The 19,088-nt window shown below is 39.2% G+C and overlaps 1 protein-coding gene across 1 annotated transcript; it reads right to left on the reverse strand.

Annotated features, from left to right (window-relative positions):
* Positions 1-394: 394 nt before the first annotated feature.
* On the reverse strand, positions 395-12,976 carry LOC147688562 (uncharacterized). Its single transcript, XM_086941432.1, has 2 exons — positions 10,053-12,976; positions 395-9,046 (listed from the first exon to the last, which is right to left on the reverse strand). The coding sequence occupies exon 2, from the start codon at positions 8,463-8,465 to the stop codon at positions 2,004-2,006; it is 6,462 nt and encodes a 2,153-aa protein (XP_086797558.1). The 5' UTR covers positions 8,466-9,046; positions 10,053-12,976; the 3' UTR covers positions 395-2,003.
* Positions 12,977-19,088: the final 6,112 nt, after the last annotated feature.

Consider the following 19,088-nt stretch of genomic DNA (forward strand, 5'->3'; position numbering starts at 1 on the left):
CATCCCTCCTGGAACAAAGAAAGTCAATGCAAAATATGCCACCTGCCTCATCTGTGACTACAGATTGTCAAGAGGCACAGACAAGAAGTACAGTATGGGGAACTATACAATGCACCGTCACATGAGCAGGTGGCATCCCAATAACTACAGCCGGGCTGAATTAAGGGATCTTGTAGACAATCCGACGGCAACTCCTGTGGCAAGATCTACATCCACATTGTCACTGACGGGAAGAGAGGCACAAGAGACTGTGCCAAACATCCAACCTAACTTTCAGCACATAAAGTTAACTTGTATTTACTGTGGTGAAATGCTTTCCTATGGCAACATGAGCATGAAGCTCATGAACATTGCATACGAAAATCATAAATGCCCGAATGCACCCAAAAAGTAATTTTCTTTTTTTTGCTCCAGTTGAGCCGTTTTGAAAGCCTGTTTTTTGTTATCTCCCCTCCATAAAAAAAACAAAAAAAACATAAAACAGTTCTAAAAATACAAAAAAAATCAAAAAATGTTCAAAAAATAAAAAAAAAATATAAAAAAACAAAAACAAAAAAAAACAGTTCTTTTCAGAACTACCCCCCCTTTCAAACAAAATTGCTAGAATGTTTATCACTCTGGCAAGCCCTATTTCTTTTGGTTCGCTTCAAGTTCGCTGACCGGTTCGCGAACTTTAAGCGAACTAAAAAAATATTTTTTTAAAAAAAAGAAGAGTTAGTATAAGGGAAGTAATCAGAGAATAATGTAAAAAGAAAGACAGCTAGAGAGAGTAAATGAGAGATAGTGTCAGTGACATCATCAGCAGTGCATTGCGGGTAAAAAGAGTGGAAAACATTTACCTTATAATTTTTGTTACCTTTTTTAAATATTTTTTCATACTTTCAATCTGTAAAACAAAGAACAAACATTTCAAAAAATATTAAAACATGTATTTAAAAATTAGAAAAGACAAGGGAAAAGGTTCAAAAACAAACAGTTTTTCAACAACTTTGACATTTACAGAAGTCTCTGCTTCTCTACGTCACCTACACAATCCTAAACATATATATTCAAAAGAAACTGTATCTTGATGTTGCTGAACTGAGGCCTATTTTGGAACATGATGTTTTTCTTGCACTGCCAATGTCTCACAATAGTGATGCAATAGCAGCGCAAAAAAGATGTAAAGCCATAATAAAATTGTGTCTAACATTGTAAATGATTGTTTTAGGATGCAAATAAGATGTGTGCTTTCAAGAGCTTTCTTTGAGGTGAGGCCTCTTTTTTTTTATAAAAAAAAAAACACTACCCAGAAGTACAGCACTCTAAGCATTAAAATTGATATTTACAGAACTCAGCTTACCCATATGTACCACACATTTCTAAATGTATATCATAAGGACAAAAAGCATAACATTAATTATACATGTTAAATGGTTTATTTTTGCTGTTCTCAGAATGTATCAAATTTCACTTAAATCAGTGACTTGAAGGTATTCATCATGTAACAGCGGGGAAAAAAAAACACAATCAAAATGACTGTGTTTAAAAAACCCATACAACCTAAGAAATCTGTTTTCAAAACTTCTTAAAATTAACTTACTTTCAATGACGTCAAACGATCTCCTATAAACAGCATCCACTCTGTTGTGCTTTAAATATTTTCAGCCCGCCACTTTCTGAAAGAAAACCTCCATCGATACGTGAAATATGTTACATAGAAAAAAAACTTCTCTCATTATATCACATGTTTCCACTAGGCCAAATCATGTTGCCGCGATTCGCAAGTCTTGTAATTCTTCCAATCAAATCCCGACATTTTCTATTTTCGCAACTTTCAAAAATAAAATATTTGAGATTATTTTCACAATCCTGGACTACTAATATCTTACTCTTCTTTGTCACTCATGTTCTCCTTTTCCTATGACACTGATACTGCTTACTATGAAGCAGACTTACTTCCATCAGGTTTATATAGTTGGATTTTTAATCGAGACAGCATTGCAGACTTACATTCCCTCTACTTAAAATTTTGGTTTTAAAAACACCAGGTAAGAATTTTTAAGGTCAAACGGCAATTTTTTTTTGAAAGTTACAACAGAATCATTACAGAATGACCAGCCGTTTCCAGACTTTAAGTAAGCTGTATAATGTCCTGATGTTGTTGATGGACCATCGTGATAGATAATTGCTACAGTAACAAAAGTCCTCCCTGATATTGACAGCTGAGAAGCCACAAAATGTTTTATTAAAGTTGACAATTTTGATCCATCAGGCCTACATCGTTGCATCATTAAAATGACATACTGGCCATATCTACGTATAAATAATGTTGACATCATATCACATTTACATTGGCTACACTCCATGTTGTGATCCGCTGCATTTACTAGCTTATTAAAGGACACTGATTTACTGTCTGGCAAAGTTAAATATATAAATCTTTCTGAGTCTACACTAGTAGTACTTGATACCATACAGTTCTCGCAGTCATGCTGCCATTGATAAGAAAGCCCAAACAGGTGATCTACATCTACACCCTCATCTTGCAATATATCAAGCATATACATTAAAAACTCCTGACAATCTTGCTGATTATTTTCAGAGAAGTCTGTTTGACCTGAACATTCATCTAACAGATAACGAACTTCAGACACACTTTCTACTTTTGTACGATCAGTGCTACATTTCTCTAACACAGAATTCAACAAGCAGCATAAACTTTGTTCTGAATTGAACACAATCTGTTCTTTTAAACTCTCTAGTGAAAAGAGAACATTAACAACGACATTTGCATAGCAGTTGACACCAGAACTGTTTTCAAATTGAAAACCAACAATCTCTTCAACAGTATCCACTTTCTTTCTGCTAACAACTTTCGGTTCATTCACTTTTAGTCTTTTTGCAACAACCTCCCTACTATTACTGCTATTTCTACGTTTCCGGCCTACCACACGTTTCTCAAACAAAGGATATTGAGGCAAATGTGGCGCATACTCTCTTCTTAACCTATTGTATTCCTTAACACAATCTAGATCCGCACAAATGTTTGTGACATCACAGTCAATCAAGTACAATCCCGATAAAGTTCTAACTCGTGACAATGCCACATATGCCATACCCTCCTTGAACACTGAACTGCCAATATTCACCAATGCACAGTCTACACTTAAACCTTGCGATTTATGGATTGTCACCGCATATGCTAAGCAAACAGGAAACTGTTTACGGCGAACATATAAGTCTTTAACAAGCAAAAACCTAGCAGAACAACGACCAATTTGCTGTACTTCCTCAATGCCATCAAATTTAATTCTTAAAAATTCTATTCCATCTCTATTTCTGTATTTCTCAAAATCAACAACATTACCCATTGATCCATTTACCAGACCTCTTTCTACATGTAAATTCCGTCTCAAAATGATTCGGCAATTTAAACACACATTCAGAGTCTTTTCAAAACCCGCTGTCTTAGATATAGTCTTCTCTAATGAATCCAATTTTGATTTCAAATTATCTGACAAAATAATTGTTGATCCCATATGCTCTAATTTGTCGATAGCTTCCAGTTTCACAATGTCTTGCTTTTCTAAATTCAACATTTTGTTGTTGAAGATGGCACATTCTGCAAGAGTTGGCATGAGACATATCCCGGATTTCTTCTCAGTAATTTTCTGAAAAATATTCTCAGGCACAATCTCTTGTTTGGGATACAAATTTGACAGTAACCGTGCATTTAAAGCTTCTTTCCCATGCTCGGTCACTTTTCCAATTCTAATATCTTGTAGAATATTCTTGTAATCTTCATCCTTTGCCTGACGCATATTTTGATGCAGTTCTGCATAATTGAAGTTTAACCATATATTGACGTTGCCAATGCTCCCTAGGCACTTCCTGGTATCTTCATGCGTGAGCATTTTGAACACAGGTTGACCTTTTACTGGTGTCAGCTGTAGAAGATCTCCGAAAACAATAATGTGTTTCCCACCAAATAAGACATCATATTCAGTTTTAAGTACTTCTTGCATTCTCAAATGCACAAAGGCAAGCATGACATTGGAAACCATGCTTACTTCGTCAATGATAAGTAGTTTCATTTTCCTCAAGACTCTTGAAACTTCACAGCAAGCATCTCCAGATAACTTGTTGTATTGTAATTTGTTGTCATGCTCCACCGGCAGCATCAATAGACGATGCAAAGTAATACCTTTAATATTATGTGCTGCCAGTCCAGTAGGAGCGGTCACAACACAAGACAGCGATGACTCAGTCCTTTCCTGCAAATAACAAGAGATTGCTTTAATGAGGAAACTTTTTCCAGTTCCCGCTTCTCCACTCACGTACAGTCGGACAGGCTTCAACGACGTACACGAGCACTCTTTCTTCTCATGACTTAATCTGTGCTCAATTTCCTTGGTAACTTCATCATATATTTTCCTCTGCTCAACGTTGAGTTGTTTTTCCAAGTCTTGTAAGTTAACTGAATCCTCCTGAGCATGTGCCATGGCTCTTTCTACTTCATTCATAGCAGTGGCAGCTTCATTTTCGATAATAGGTCCTCCAAGTGGATCTTGACTCAATGAAACAGAACTCTGACTGTCCTGAGAACTGTCTCTGGCAATCTCGGCTGCAATCGTTGCTTCCTGCTCAATTTCCAAAGTTAGCATTTCTTGATATTTAGAAAAAGCAGGACATTCTATGGACTCCTTGGCTGCATTGAAAGAGTCTTCGTAACAGAGGAAATCTCCAAGCAGTTCCTCTTCTGCACGCCAAGGCTTGAAAAGTTGCAAAAGTGCTAAATAGAAAAACTCCTTTTTTTCTGGAGATTCGCCACTTAATTTTCGATGGTTTACTAATTGGCATTTTCTTTGCTTGACCAGGCATCCTTCACTTCCAATTACAGCATACACTCCTTTCTCAATATCTTCTTTGATGTTCCTCTTGAATATATAATTTTGGAGAACCTCATATAGACAAACATTCTCAAGGTGACTGCTTCGATTTGGATAATATGTATCCAACATGTTGGTCTTCAAAATGTCGGTACTGTTTGGTTCCTTTTCTGCCAAATACTCAATTTCCCGAACAGGTTTTAGAACTCGATTTCGCGTTGCAGCAAGACCAAGACTCGCCCAAACGAGACTCCTGGATTTGGCATAGAGACTTGCTGAAGACAATCGATCAGAACATTCGTAAGCTCCGATTTCTCGATGCGACAACATCTTCAGACTGAAACTGTACAACTTCTTGCTGAGGCTCTTTTCATGGGAAATGTCCTCCCACATATCCTTCAGTTCGGTCTTTTCTTTTTTGGTGATGTAAGATGTCACATACCGAGCCACAGCCATACAGTTGTCAGCCACAAACTGTATATCCATGTTGGCATTCCACATGGACAAAATCACTGGGTTGTAGTCATTGATGTACTTGGACTCTTCATTCCTTTTCAAATTGTATGTATTCTTGGGTGATTTCCTCGTCACATTATGTCGCAGCGAAGACATCAAACTGTTCACTCTTCCTTTAGAAATCACCGGTCGTGGAAAGTTGAAACGACATTTGGTGTAGAACTTGTCCTTGTTTCTGAATTTACGACGACAGTACTTTCCACAACGATGGCTTTGGAAACGTAGAACTTGTTCTCTTAGACTTTTCTTCTCCGTTGCGTTTGGAACAGCACACGTAGAATACTGTTCGATGAAATTCATCACTAAGTCATCCGGATCTGTTCCAAATTTAGGTGCATCCTTGATCCACAGCAACATATGTATATGAGGGGCACCTCTTGCTTGATACTCCTTTCTCCAGAAGAAATCCAACACCTCTCCAAGAGGTGGATTCTTTTTATTTGTGATGAAAGACATCATAGCTTCAAATCTATGATTGAAGTACCTGCATACATTCACAGGATCCAAAGAACACAGTTCTCCAGGTGTCTTGAATTCAATGTTTTCAATATTTCCATTTGCCTCTCGTAGAAATTCAAGTAAGTCTTCCCAGCCATACTCGGCACAGCTCAGAGTGAGGAACCATGTTGGAGTTCCTAAGTTCCTCAGCATACATTTTAAATCACCATGACGACGGTACCAGTACTCATTAGTACCACGCTGACACGCCATGAGATTAATTAAGTGAGAATCCAAAATACTGTCTTGGACATTGACTTTATGCATAAAGTCACTCGCCGAGATGTTTCGCATCTGTATACCACTTTTTAAGATGTGGTTCACTGCATATGACAGTCCAGACAGATCGCTTTCAAACAAGAGATGAAACAAATAGGGAATGCATTGCCGAAACCTAGGATCTTCTGCATACAATCGTAAAGTCCGGTATTCAGACGCAGGAATTTGATGAGGTCGCTCATCATATCTTCCTCCTCGACCTGTAGGAAATAGCTGTGGGAAACACCGAGCTTCCAAACTTTCCTCCCAAACACTAATGGGACTCCCTTTGGCTTGTTTCATTTGAAACAACTCAATAGCATTCCCCATGACTTCCTTGGAATGCAAAGGATGAACACTATAATGTTCATATATTTCTTCACTTTTAGAGGCCTCTACTTTCTCAATTTGGCCTGCACACAAATCGCTATCCTCTTCATCACTTACTTCCTCTTCTGCAACATATACATTCTTATAGTACTTATTATTTTTCTTCAAATACACTGTTGCCTTTTTGACTTTCCTAACATCCACTAAATCTTGCCATATTTTCTTATTCTTTGTCGGAACCCCATTAACCAAGATAACCAGAGGTTCCTCTTCCACTTTTTCTATTCCAATTGTGTTAATGTTTTTCTTCAAATCTAGAGGCAAATACACAACTCTTCCCTTTAATCCTCTCTGTAAATCTGCTGGAGGCAACTTCCCTGTCTTTGGCTCCATTCTTACAATAGCCTGAAAGGGATGGATACTTTGAATCAAAATAGATTCATAAGTATTTAAATCCTTCAATTCAGAAGGAATCTCAACCAATTCCAGATTATTATGAACTGCCCTAGCAGGCATCTGGTTTTGGTTTAATTTATTACAACAATAAGTACACACACGTTGATCCGATCCCAAATCAAAATAATTTTCTACCATCAAGTATGTGGCTAAATCCTTCCATTCACTATTATTTTCCCTTTCACTTTTTGCATATAAATCCGCTACCTTAGTCTGATTCTTATAATAAGTGCGTCGACAACATACACAAGTGAAATTAGGCCTCTCACTTGATTTCATCTGAAACGTGGCAATTTCCTTCTGAAAATTATCTGTACTGGAAACCTGTACATTATCTTCCACATTACCCTCTACTTCAGGGTCAATTTGAACATTCTCATCTTTACTACCAAAGTAACAAAACTCAATTTCTTCACAAATATTCTTCACATCTATTTCAGAACCATGCAAAAGAGCAGCACATAACTGTTTAAGCATAATTGCTGGACTCTTAGCATAATACAACATTCTCACTAATTTTCTCACTTTATTATGATGCACTGCTAGCATCCTGAAATGATGAAAAACACTCTGGCATACTCTCCTGGAAAGACAAGCCAGTGAATGACCACGCAAACCTGTCATTTGTCTCACTCTGCAAGGATCTAAATCTTGCAACAACTTCATTTTCTGCTTCAAACTTTTCTTATTAAATGTCCGTATAAAATCACAAAACAAATTGATGGAAACCTGTCGCACACTGCAAATAGAACTACACTTCCAAATGTACACAGGACCCTTAGGACGTCTTCCTAAAACCTCATCACTTAGCGCCTCTTCTGTCTCTGTTGTCACAAGTTGTTCTTTTTCAACTGGACAACCATCCTTCACTTCATAAGCTCGACCACTGATGTCAACTGCATGCACCAAATCATTATCCTGAAAATAAGTCTCCTCATTAAAAAATGCCTCAGAACTTGAACTATGCATCCATTCTCCAGAAAAAACTTCACAAAAGTTAGTACGATTTACTACTCTCTTCCATCTACTTTTTGTTTTGAAATCAGAAATTACCTTGCTTAGTTTCCTAATTCTATTGATTACCAAAATAAACAACTTTCGCTTGATTTCAAAAGCATGATCAATAATTTTCTCTACATTTTTCTTCTTCCTATAAAATGCCGCTTTCTGTTGGCCTTTCTTTTTAATACTTTTCAATAAATTAACTAATATCCTATTACGGAACATTCGTTGTCGAATGTCCCTAAACTGTTGTTTCCTTCTACTATCATGCACAGAGTTATCTCTTCCTCTACCAGTAACATTTGTGATGGGTCTCTCCTTTCCATTTAAATTTCTTTTCTTTTTGTAAACAGACACATTTTTTTGAGCAAAATTTTTTTTACTACAAATATTTCTTAAGAATGATTTCGTGCTCTTACCCGGACCTTTCTGGGTGTTTTGATAAGTATTTGGGGAAGAGGACTGCTGCAATAAAACATCATCCTGCTGTCTTTGACGTTTTCTAGCCTTTCGTATTCGACTTCTGGAAGGCATTTTCCAAACTATGAAAGAATCTGCAGTTGAATCTGTGAAAAAATATAATATAAAATGTTATTAACCACTATTACCAAACAGTAAATAAATAACAGTCATCTAAAACTTAATGCCGTACTAATTATTTAACATAGCAAATATTTTCCACCAGCACTGCATCACAAAAATGACACTCAATGGTACAAAACAGGCATACAACACTCATAAATCACTCCCTAATATTTAAAATCATTAATTCAGGATGACGATAAGATGTAGCCTATCTAAAGGTTTGTTTAGGCCCAGATCTTTTGACTGGGGTGAATGTGTGTCATTGATCCACATTCAGTCCATCACCTGTTTTGTTTATTTGAGGTGAGGCCAACACATGGTTGCAGATAAGATTTTCACTGAAAAAAAACCAAGGTAAAAAAACATGTGAAGGCCTACCAATGAAGTAAATCATTAAATGAAAACCAATACATTTCTGGAAATATGCACTACTAGTGCTTCATAAGATGTTTTGGGTCATATTTATAAGTTATTTGAGTATCTAGTATGCTATTTTACATTCTTCATGGTGCAAATTTATTGTAAATACGCTCCCACCTGCGGTTGGCAAATTTAGATTTTGATTATGGGAGTTAGATAGGCATGTTAATAATTTCCCAAAAATGGTATATAACCCCAAACAACCTTTGTAGCAAATGCTCTTAGCCATGTTATCCACCTCCCATTGGATAACATGGCTAAGAAGTGCTTGCAAATGTGATAAAAAAAGGCCTGCAATGCATGAATATCGCAGAAAAATCAGCGATATTCATGCATTTTCCAGCAAATGCTCTTAGCCATGTTATCCACTTCCTATTAAATAACATGGCTAAGAACTGCTCAGGGCACCATGAGGAACGCTTTCCATTTAAAAAGGGAAAAATAACATCAAAGACACTAAAATGCCTTCTAAATATGACCCCAAACAACCTATGAAGCTCTAACAGTACATATCCTGAAATTTAATTGTTTTCAAAATTCGTTTTTAAACACAGCATATAAATCAATTGTATACCTGCATTCATGAAGAAATGACTAAAAATGTCCTTGAGACACATGATTGTGTTTTCTGGAATGCCCTAGCACCATTTTTGGGACACTATTAACATGGCTACGTAACTCCCATAATCAAAATCTAAATTTGCCAAGCACAAGTGGGAGCGTATTTACAAGACACTTGCCCCATGAGGAACACTTTCCATTTAAAAAGGGAAAAATAACATCGCAGAAAAGTCAGCGATATTCATGCATTTTCCAGCAAATGCTCTTAGCCATGTTATCCACTTCCTATTAAATAACATGGCTAAGAACTGCTCAGGGCCCCATGAGGAACGCTTTCCATTTAAAAAGGGAAAAATAACATCAAAGACACTAAAATGCCTTCTAAATATGAACCCAAACAACCTATGAAGCAATGTGAAAAAAAACGGCCACAATCCATGAATATAGCAGAAAAATCACCGATATTCATGCATTTTCCAGCAAATGCTCTTAGCCATGTTATCCACTTCCTATGAAATAACATGGCTAAGAACTGCTCAGGGCCCCATGAGGAACGCTTTCCATTTAAAAAGGGAAAAATAACATCAAAGACACTAAAATGCCTTCTAAATATGACCCCAAACAACCTATGAAGCTCTAACAGTACATATCCTGAAATTTAATTCATTTCAAAATTCGTTTTTAAACACAGCATATAAATCAATTGTATACCTGCATTCATGAAGAAATGACTAAAAATGTCCTTGAGACACATGAGTGTGTTTTCTGGAATGCCCTAGCACCATTTTTGGGACACTATTAACATGGCTACGTAACTCCCATAATCAAAATCTAAATTTGCCAAGCACAAGTGGAAGCGTATTTACAAGACACTTGCCCCATGAGGAACACTTTCCATTTAAAAAGGGAAAAATAACATCGCAGAAAAGTCAGCGATATTCATGCATTTTCCAGCAAATGCTCTTAGCCATGTTATCCACTTCCTATTAAATAACATGGCTAAGAACTGCTCAGGGCCCCATGAGGAACGCTTTCCATTTAAAAAGGGAAAAATAACATCAAAGACACTAAAATGCCTTCTAAATATGAACCCAAACAACCTATGAAGCAATGTGAAAAAAAACGGCCACAATCCATGAATATAGCAGAAAAATCAGCGATATTCATGCATTTTCCAGCAAATGCTCTTAGCCATGTTATCCACTTCCTATGAAATAACATGGCTAAGAACTGCTCAGGGCCCCATGAGGAACGCTTTCCATTTAAAAAGGGAAAAATAACATCAAAGACACTAAAATGCCTTCTAAATATGACCCCAAACAACCTATGAAGCTCTAACAGTACATATCCTGAAATTTAATTCATTTCAAAATTCGTTTTTAAACACAGCATATAAATCAATTGTATATCTGCATTCATGAAGAAATAACTAAAAATGTCCTTGAGACACATGAAAGTGTTTTCTGGAATGCCCTAGCACCATTTTTGGGACACTATTAACATGGCTAGGTAACTCCCATAATCAAAATCTAAATTTGCCAAGCACAAGTGGGAGCGTATTTACAAGACACTTGCCCCATGAGGAACACTTTACATTTTAAAAGGCGAACATAACATCTTAGACACTCAAATACCTTATAAATATGGCCCAAAACAACCTATGAAGCTCTAGCAGTAAATATCCAGAAATGTAATTGATTTCTGAAATCGTTTTTAAAAGCAACATATCTGTTTCAGCTTACATAACAGACCATGAAATGGCCTCCATGTATTACAATATCTTGTGTTACAGCATGCCAGAATGTTACACCAAATATGCAATTATAATTTCTCTATGAAACTAATTCTATTACTATATCACTACAGACAAAACCACATTTTAAAAACACAGCTTTCTTCATCATTTTCTCCTTAAATCATACTATTCTCTATCTAAATTAAATAAATCTTTTCTCACCTTAGCAAATATTTTTTGAGTTTTGAAAACAGTCTCAGAAATACACCAAATTGTCTTCAGCAGAAGAAAAAGGATGCACTCCAAAGGCTGCAGCTATTGAAAGCACAGAAATACAGATATTCTTTTCACATATCTCTCATATTAGCCAATCATACCTCTTCCCTCACTTTTTTCAAATCAAAACCCTTCCCCCCTCTGCCCTGTCTGCCTTGTTTCCATAGCAACCACCTCCTGGAAGACCTCTGATGTTTGCAAATTCACACAACAATGTTTCAATTGAACTCTGAACTCTCAGTGCACCTGCGTATCCAGTGCAATCTTTCATTAATTGTTTCTTCCTTGACCATTCAAATTACATGTTTCAAAGAACACATCCATGCACCCTAACTTTCTGTTTTCAGAAATGGAAATGCACCAATCACTGCTAATGAATCATTAGCATTGTAAATCCACAGTTTTTTTTCTTTAGAAACTCCTACTGTTTCAACTGCCCTTTCATTACCACACTTCATCTGACTGCAGAACAACCTTCTTCCACCATGTTTAACGTCTGGATTGTTGGACACAGTTACATCCACTGGGCTCAAAGGTATGCTGAGAGCAGAAATTTACACAACCTCAATTTACAAGATGTGGAAATTAACTGGTTGGGCCAAAGAGGATTAAAATGTCACCAATTGATACCATTGGTGAAAACCTTTATGCATTTGCCAAAACCTGACCTGTTAATAGTGCACTGTGGAGGTAATGATTTGGGCACTTTGACAGGGGTAGGTCTGGAAATGCTTTTAAAGGACACCTTTGAGCAATTAATGGCACTTTTTCCTCAAACTGCCTTGGTATATTCCAATATATGCCAAAGACAGAAATGGAGGTGGTCCAACCAATTTTGTCCACAAATTGAGAAAGCGAGGAAGCATGTAAACAAATCTGTTTCAGCTTACATGAGAGACCATGGAATGGGCTCTCTTTACAACAATAACTTGCGTTACTACATGCAAGATATCTACAGAGGAGATGGAGTTCACTTCTCAGATGAGGGCAACAGAATTTTCATTCTGAATTTAAGACTGTGCATTGGTACCTACTTATAAGTACCTAAATGTACCATAAACCCAAAAGCTCTTCTCAGAGCTACCCTACATCTGATCACTCACAATTATTATTTTTCTCTAACTTTTTTCACTAATTTTCCTCAAAATTCGCTCCCCGGAGCGCTACCCGGTTCGCTAACCGAAAGCTAACCTCGCGGAATTTTTAAAAAAAATGTTTTTTTCCGCACATATAAGCCTCCTCAGCCACCCTCAGAAAACCTAGAGGGTCAAGATAAGTCTACCATGACCCCTTCTACCCATTCTAAACATTATTTGCCCTCCATCTTGTATCTTAATGCGACCGAAACACAAAATGGTGGACTCCCGTGACGCTTAAGGTTCGCTAACCGGGCCGCTTCCCGGAAAGCGGTCCAAAAAAAAGGTGGGAAAGTAATTTACAGAAAAACGACTAGAGACACTCTCACCAAATATAGATTAGCTCATACTACATAACAAAACCAACAAATAATTAACATACAGTATTAGAAAAGTCTTTCATTCTTTTATCCATAAAGTTCGCTGCCCAGAACGCTTTCCGGTTCGCGAACTTGGCGCTTACCACGCAAAAAAAAAATTTATAATTTTTTTTTTTTGGACCCTCCTAGGCCCTTTTAAAACCTCCACATAAAACCTAGGGGGTCAACGAGGATCTACTAAGCCCCCTTATGGCAATTTCCCCCTTTGTTTTGGCCTCCTCTTGTCTCTCGATCCTACCGAGAGACAAAATGGCGGCCGCTCCGGACTGTTTAGAATGTTGACAGACACCGGAGGGCCAATCAGCTTCGCATCGCAAAGTTCCGATACGCGAAAGGTTCGCGAACCGGATCGCTGCCCGGAGCGCTGTTACAGATATATATCTTGATTTAAACGTTAATTTCTCAAAATCCACTGAAGCACATATATTGAGACCTAGCAAAGGCACATCGGGCTAACAGTCCCTACAATTTTGCCAAGTTTCGTGAAAATCCATTCAGCCGTTCGGGCTAAAAGTGAGTCCAACCGCCCTATGGAAATTAACATGGGAAAAAGGCTTTTTGGGACCCCCCTTTTTTCTCGGCCCCCCCCCCACAAAACCCCCCCAAATTTTCAAGGGCTGCTCAGAAACAAAATGTGCCATTTTCCTGAAAATTTCAGCCAATTCCGTCCACAAACGCAAAAGTTATTAGGCATAGAATTTTCAGAAATCCCATAGGGAAAAAATCCTAACTATATATACCTACTGGCGACCGCCAGTAGGTAATATATATATATATATATATATATATATATATATATATATATATATATATATATATATATATATATATATATATATATATATATATTCACTGAAAAAACCATAGGTTTCAGGCCCTATATAGTTAGGCATTAACATATAAAAACCACTGAAATTGCTCCTATATAGTTAGTTGAACTAACTATATATTTCGCGCATTCGCAATCCACTGCTGATGATGTCACACATTACATCATTCATGACATGGTCAGTGACATCACTGATGACATCACTGATGACATCTCAAATGACATCACTGATGACATCACTGATGACATCTAATTTGACATCAATGATCACACCACTGATGATATACTTCATGTGATAATACAATGCTCCTCCTTACACTCTAATATAACCTCTGTTGTTACACCTAGTGTTAAATACAGAATATCATTTTTAAAACCATTGACACACGAATACCAGTTACTACATATGCACTCACTGATTCCTACGTCTACACACACATTCACTCATTCAGCCATACAATCACTCGTACATACAGTCACTCATTATTACAACACTATCATATGCACTCATACACCTATGCAGACACTCACACACTGCCACTCATCCATGGAGTTACTCACACACCTAGTCAGTCCTGTAAAGAATCAATCACACTTTGATTTCTTCATCTATACAGTTAAACACAGAACAGCTTACATTTACACAGATATACTAACACATACTTACTCACTTATACAATCAAATCCTTCATCCATACTCTTATACATCCACTCATTCTTCAATATGTAAAACATATTTAAACTTTACAAAAACACACAGACACTGGATGATGTCATCAGTGATGTCACTAACTATATTATATTCCTAACTATATAGGGCCTGAAACCTATGGTTTTTTCAGTGAATTTTCAAGGTTTTTTAAATGCTAATTCCTAACTATATAAGGCCTAAAACCTATGGCTTTTTCAGTGAATTTCAATGGTTTTTTATATGTTAATTCCTAACTATATAAGGCCTAAAACCTATGGTTTTTTTAGTGAATTTCAAAGGTTTTTTAAATGCCAATTCCTACCTGAATAAGGCCTGAAACCTATGCTTTTTTCAGTGAATTTGCAAGGTTTTGAAAATGCAAATTCTATTAGCGGATAACGTTTAAATATGTTAATATCCTTGTGGGACCACCTGAGAAGCCCTAGGGATCCGATTTTTGGACCGGAGCAAGATGCTCTCTGATTGGGCCGTATTTCTTGCCTTCTGCCCCCTGATTGTGCCGTATTTCTTGGCTTCTGCCCCCCTGATTATGCCGTATTTCCTGCCTCATGCACCCTGATTGTGCCATATTTCTTGCCTTCTGCACCCTAATTGTGCTGTATTTTTTGCCTTCTGCTCCCTGATTGTGCCGTATTTGTTGCCTTCTGCCCACTGATTGTGCCGTTTGTCGGGCCTTCTGTCCCCTGATTGTGCCGTTTTTTGTGCCCCTGCCCCCCTGATTGTATTATCTTTGCCAGTGTTGGTTCGCTGCTGGTATTGCCTTTGTCCGTGTTTTTTTTTTGCTGCCGTTATTGTCTTTGCCTTTTTTTTTCTGCCGTTATTGTCTTTGCCAGTGTTTGTTTGCTGCCGTTATTGTCTTTGCCAGTGCTTGTTCTCTGCTGGTATTATCTTTGCAAGAGCTGTGTGGGCTGTGGGAGCTGTGTGGGCTGTGAGAGCTGTGTGGGCTGTGACAGCTGTTTGGGCTGTGAGAGCTGTGTGGGCTATAAGAGCTGTTTGGGCTGTGAGAGTGTGGGCTGTGTGGGCTGTGAAGGCTGTGAGAGCTGTGTGGGCTGTGAGAGCTGTGTGGGCTGTGAGGGCTGTGTGGGCTGTGAGGCCTGTGAGAGCTGTGTGGGCTGTGAGACCTGTGGGGCTGTGAGAACTGTGTTGGCTGTGAGAGCTGTGTGTGCTGTGAGGGCTGTGAGGGCTGTGTGGGCTGTGAGGGCTGTGTGGGCTGTGAGAGCTGTGTGGGCTGTGAGAGCTGTGTGGGCTGTGAGAGCTGTGTGGGCTGTGAGCTCTGCTTCTTTTGTGCCTCGGTCTACCTAGGCGGGCTGTGAGAGCTGTGTGGGCTGTGAGAGCTGTGTGGGATGTGAGAGCTGTGTGGGCTGTGAGGACTGTGTGGGCTGTGAGGTCTCTGTGGGCTGTGAGAGCTGTGAGAGCTGTTTGGGCTGTGAGAGTGTGAGCCATGTGGGCTGTGAGAGCTGTGTGGGCTGTGAGAGCTGTGTGGGCTGTGAGAACTGTATGGGCTGTGTTGGCTGTGAGAGCTGTGTGGGCTGTGAGGGCTGTGTGGGCTGTGTGGGCTGTGAGGGCTGTGTGGGCTGTGAGAGCTGTGTTGGCTGTGAGAGCTGTGTGGGCTGTGAGAGCTGTGTGGGCTGTGAGAGCTGTGTGGACTGTGAGAGCTGTGTGGGCTGTGAGCTCTGCTTCTTTTGTGCCTCGGTCTACCTAGCACAAGATGGATGCCAACACTTCCTGGTTTGTAGTGTTGACAGCCAATGAGCATGCAACTTTCTCTGGAAGGCATGCTGATTGGCTGCTCCTGTCTATCAACACTCCAAAACAGAAACAGTTGGCAGCCATCTTGTGCCTCAGTAGACTAAGGCACAGGAAAGCAGGAAAACAAATGTGTAGAACTCAAAAAGGGGGCAGGGTAGAAGCACCCTGACCCTCTAGGCCTGCTCAGGGGGTCCCACAAGGACCCCCAAGGCCCCTAAAAAAAATTTTTTGGGGGCAAAAATCGCGGGGTACTCCCACGGTGCGCGCACGGTGCTCGCACTGTGCGCGCTTATAGATATATAATTGATTTCAACTTGACTTTTTCTCAGCAACTACTGGAGGGATTTACACCATTTAAGCAAAAGCATGATCTGCGAATCAGACTCTACCATTTTGCCAAATTTCTTGTAATTCCGTTCAGCCGTTCGGGCGGTAGCCGTGTCTAAAGGTCCTATGGAAAATTGCATGGGGAATACACGTTTTGGGATCCCCCTTTTTTCTCGGCCCCCGCTTCACGAATTCCCCCGAAACTTTCAGGGAAGGAGCGGAGCGTAACGCGCCATCTTCTTTGAGAAATTCACATAGATTGATGAACCGGCGCCAAAGTTATTCCCAATAGTATGTTGCGGATTTCCTATGGAAACTAGGTCCTAACTATATATACCTACTGGCGACCGCCAGTAGGTAATATATATATATATATATATTACCTACTGGCGGTCGCCAGTAGGTAGTTATAGTTAGGATTTTTTTCAATGTTAAATCTGAAAATTCTATTTGGAATAACTTTGGCGCCGGTTGACGAATCTGCCTGAAAATTTCCTCAAAATGGCCTCGCGGCGTTCCGGTCCTTCCCTGAAAGTTTGGGGGGGATTCGTCAAGCGGGGGCCGAGATAAAAGGGGGGTCCCAAAACGCGTTTTCCCCATGTTAATTTCCATAGGGCGGTCGATTTCACTTTTAGCCCGAACGGCTGAATGGATTTCCACCAAACTTGGCAAAATTGTAGGGACTGGTAGCCCGATGTGCCTTTGCTATGTCTCAAGATATGTGCTCCAGTAGATTTTGAGTAATTAAGGTTCAAAAAAATATATATATCTATAGCCGCGCTCCGGTACGCGCACCGGTACGCGCACCGGGCGCTTACCGCGACTTGCGCGCAGAAAGCTGATTGGCTCTGGGATGTCTGTAAACATTCTAAACAGTCCGGAGCGGCCGCCATCTTGTGTCTCGGTAGGATCGAGACACGAGAGGTGGCCAAAACAAAGAGGGAAATGACCATAAGGGGGCAGAGTAGACCCCCCTTGACCCCCTAGGTTTGATGTGGGGGCCATAAAAGGGCCCCGCGGAGCAAAAAAAAAAAAAAAAAAATTTTGATTTTCGCGGGGTGAGCGCCCGGTACGCGCACCGGTACGCGCACCGGTAAGCGTACCGGGGAGCGTACCATGGGGAAAAAGAATGACAGTTTTAAAAGTAGCTGTTTAAAAAAAAAATGTTTTGTTGTTTTTTTTTATACATACACATACATATATATATAAATGCATATGCATATATATATATGCATATATGTGTATATGTGTGCGTGTAGAGAGAGGTAGAGAGGTAGAGGTGTAGAGGTAGAGAGGTAGAGAGGTAGCGGTAGAGAGGTAGAGATTAGTAGAGAGAGAAGAAGAGAGAGGTAGAGAGGTAGAGAGTAGAGAGTGAGTAATAGAGAGTAGAGAGTGAGTAGTAGAGATTAGTAGAGAGCAGTAGAGAGAGTAGCAGAGAGTGAGTAGTAGAGAGTAGTAGAGTGAATAGTAGAGTGAGTAGTAGAGAGTAGTAGAGAGTGAGTAGTAGAGAGTGAGTAGTAGACAGTAGTAGAGAGTAAGTAGTAGAGTGAGTAGTAGAGAGCAGTAGAAAGTGAGTAGTAGAGAGTAGTAAAGCGTGAGTAGTAGAGAGTGAGTAGTAGAGAGTGAGTAGTAGAGAGTAGTAGAGAATGAGTAGCAGAGAGAATAGTAGTGAGTAGTAGAGAGTGAGTAGTAGAGTGAGTAGTAGAGACTAGTAGAGAGAGAGTAGTAGAGAGTGAGTAGTAGACAGTAGTAGAGAGTGAGAAGTAGAGAGTGAGTAGTAGAGAGTAGTAGTGAGTAGTAAAGAGTGAGTAGTAGAGAGAGTAGTAGAGAGTGAGTAGTAGAGAGTAGTAGATAGTGAGTAGTAGGGAGTAGTGAGTAGCGAGTAGTAGGGAGTGAGTAGTAGAGAGAGAGTAGTAGAGAGTAGTAGAGTAGTAGAGAATGAGTAGTAGACAGTGAGTATTTGAGAGTAGTGGAGTAGGAGAGAGTAAGTAGTAGAGAGTAGTGGAGAATATTCCAAAGTTTGGCACAGCACCACTTTCACAATGAGTCCAATCAAATCATATCACTTAGAGTCCTTATTGAAGCGCTGAATCTTGGTGTATATTCAAATGCTTTTATTTTCCTTAAGTTTATGTACCACAGCCAGCCGAAAGGTTTCGTTCTGTACAACAGAACTTCTTCAGGGCGTTCTTATTTCCTTCAAGTTATGTCGGTATCCAGTTGTCATATAACTAGATATTTCTTCCAAATGTTAGACGAGACATAAGTATATTCTTATTCAAAGTGACTAGGTATCAATTTTACCCACACAATTCGGGCAGACTTGAGTAATTTATAGCATCTTCAAAGTCAGTCTTTCAAAAATTCCAAAGTATAGGACATGATAATCCAAATCCAAATGTTTCTCAAGAAAAGTAATTTACAATCGTTCGGAATATCGGTGTTTG

This window comes from Lissotriton vulgaris, chromosome 10 (genome assembly GCF_964263255.1).
Source record: "Lissotriton vulgaris chromosome 10, aLisVul1.2, whole genome shotgun sequence".
Lineage (NCBI taxonomy): Eukaryota > Metazoa > Chordata > Amphibia > Caudata > Salamandridae > Lissotriton > Lissotriton vulgaris.

What these genes read in the sequence shown, in the direction of transcription:
- LOC147688562 (XM_086941432.1), bottom strand. Translation starts at nt 8,465, where the DNA reads ATGCCTTCCAGAAGTCGAATACGAAAGGCTAGAAAACGTCAAAGACAG.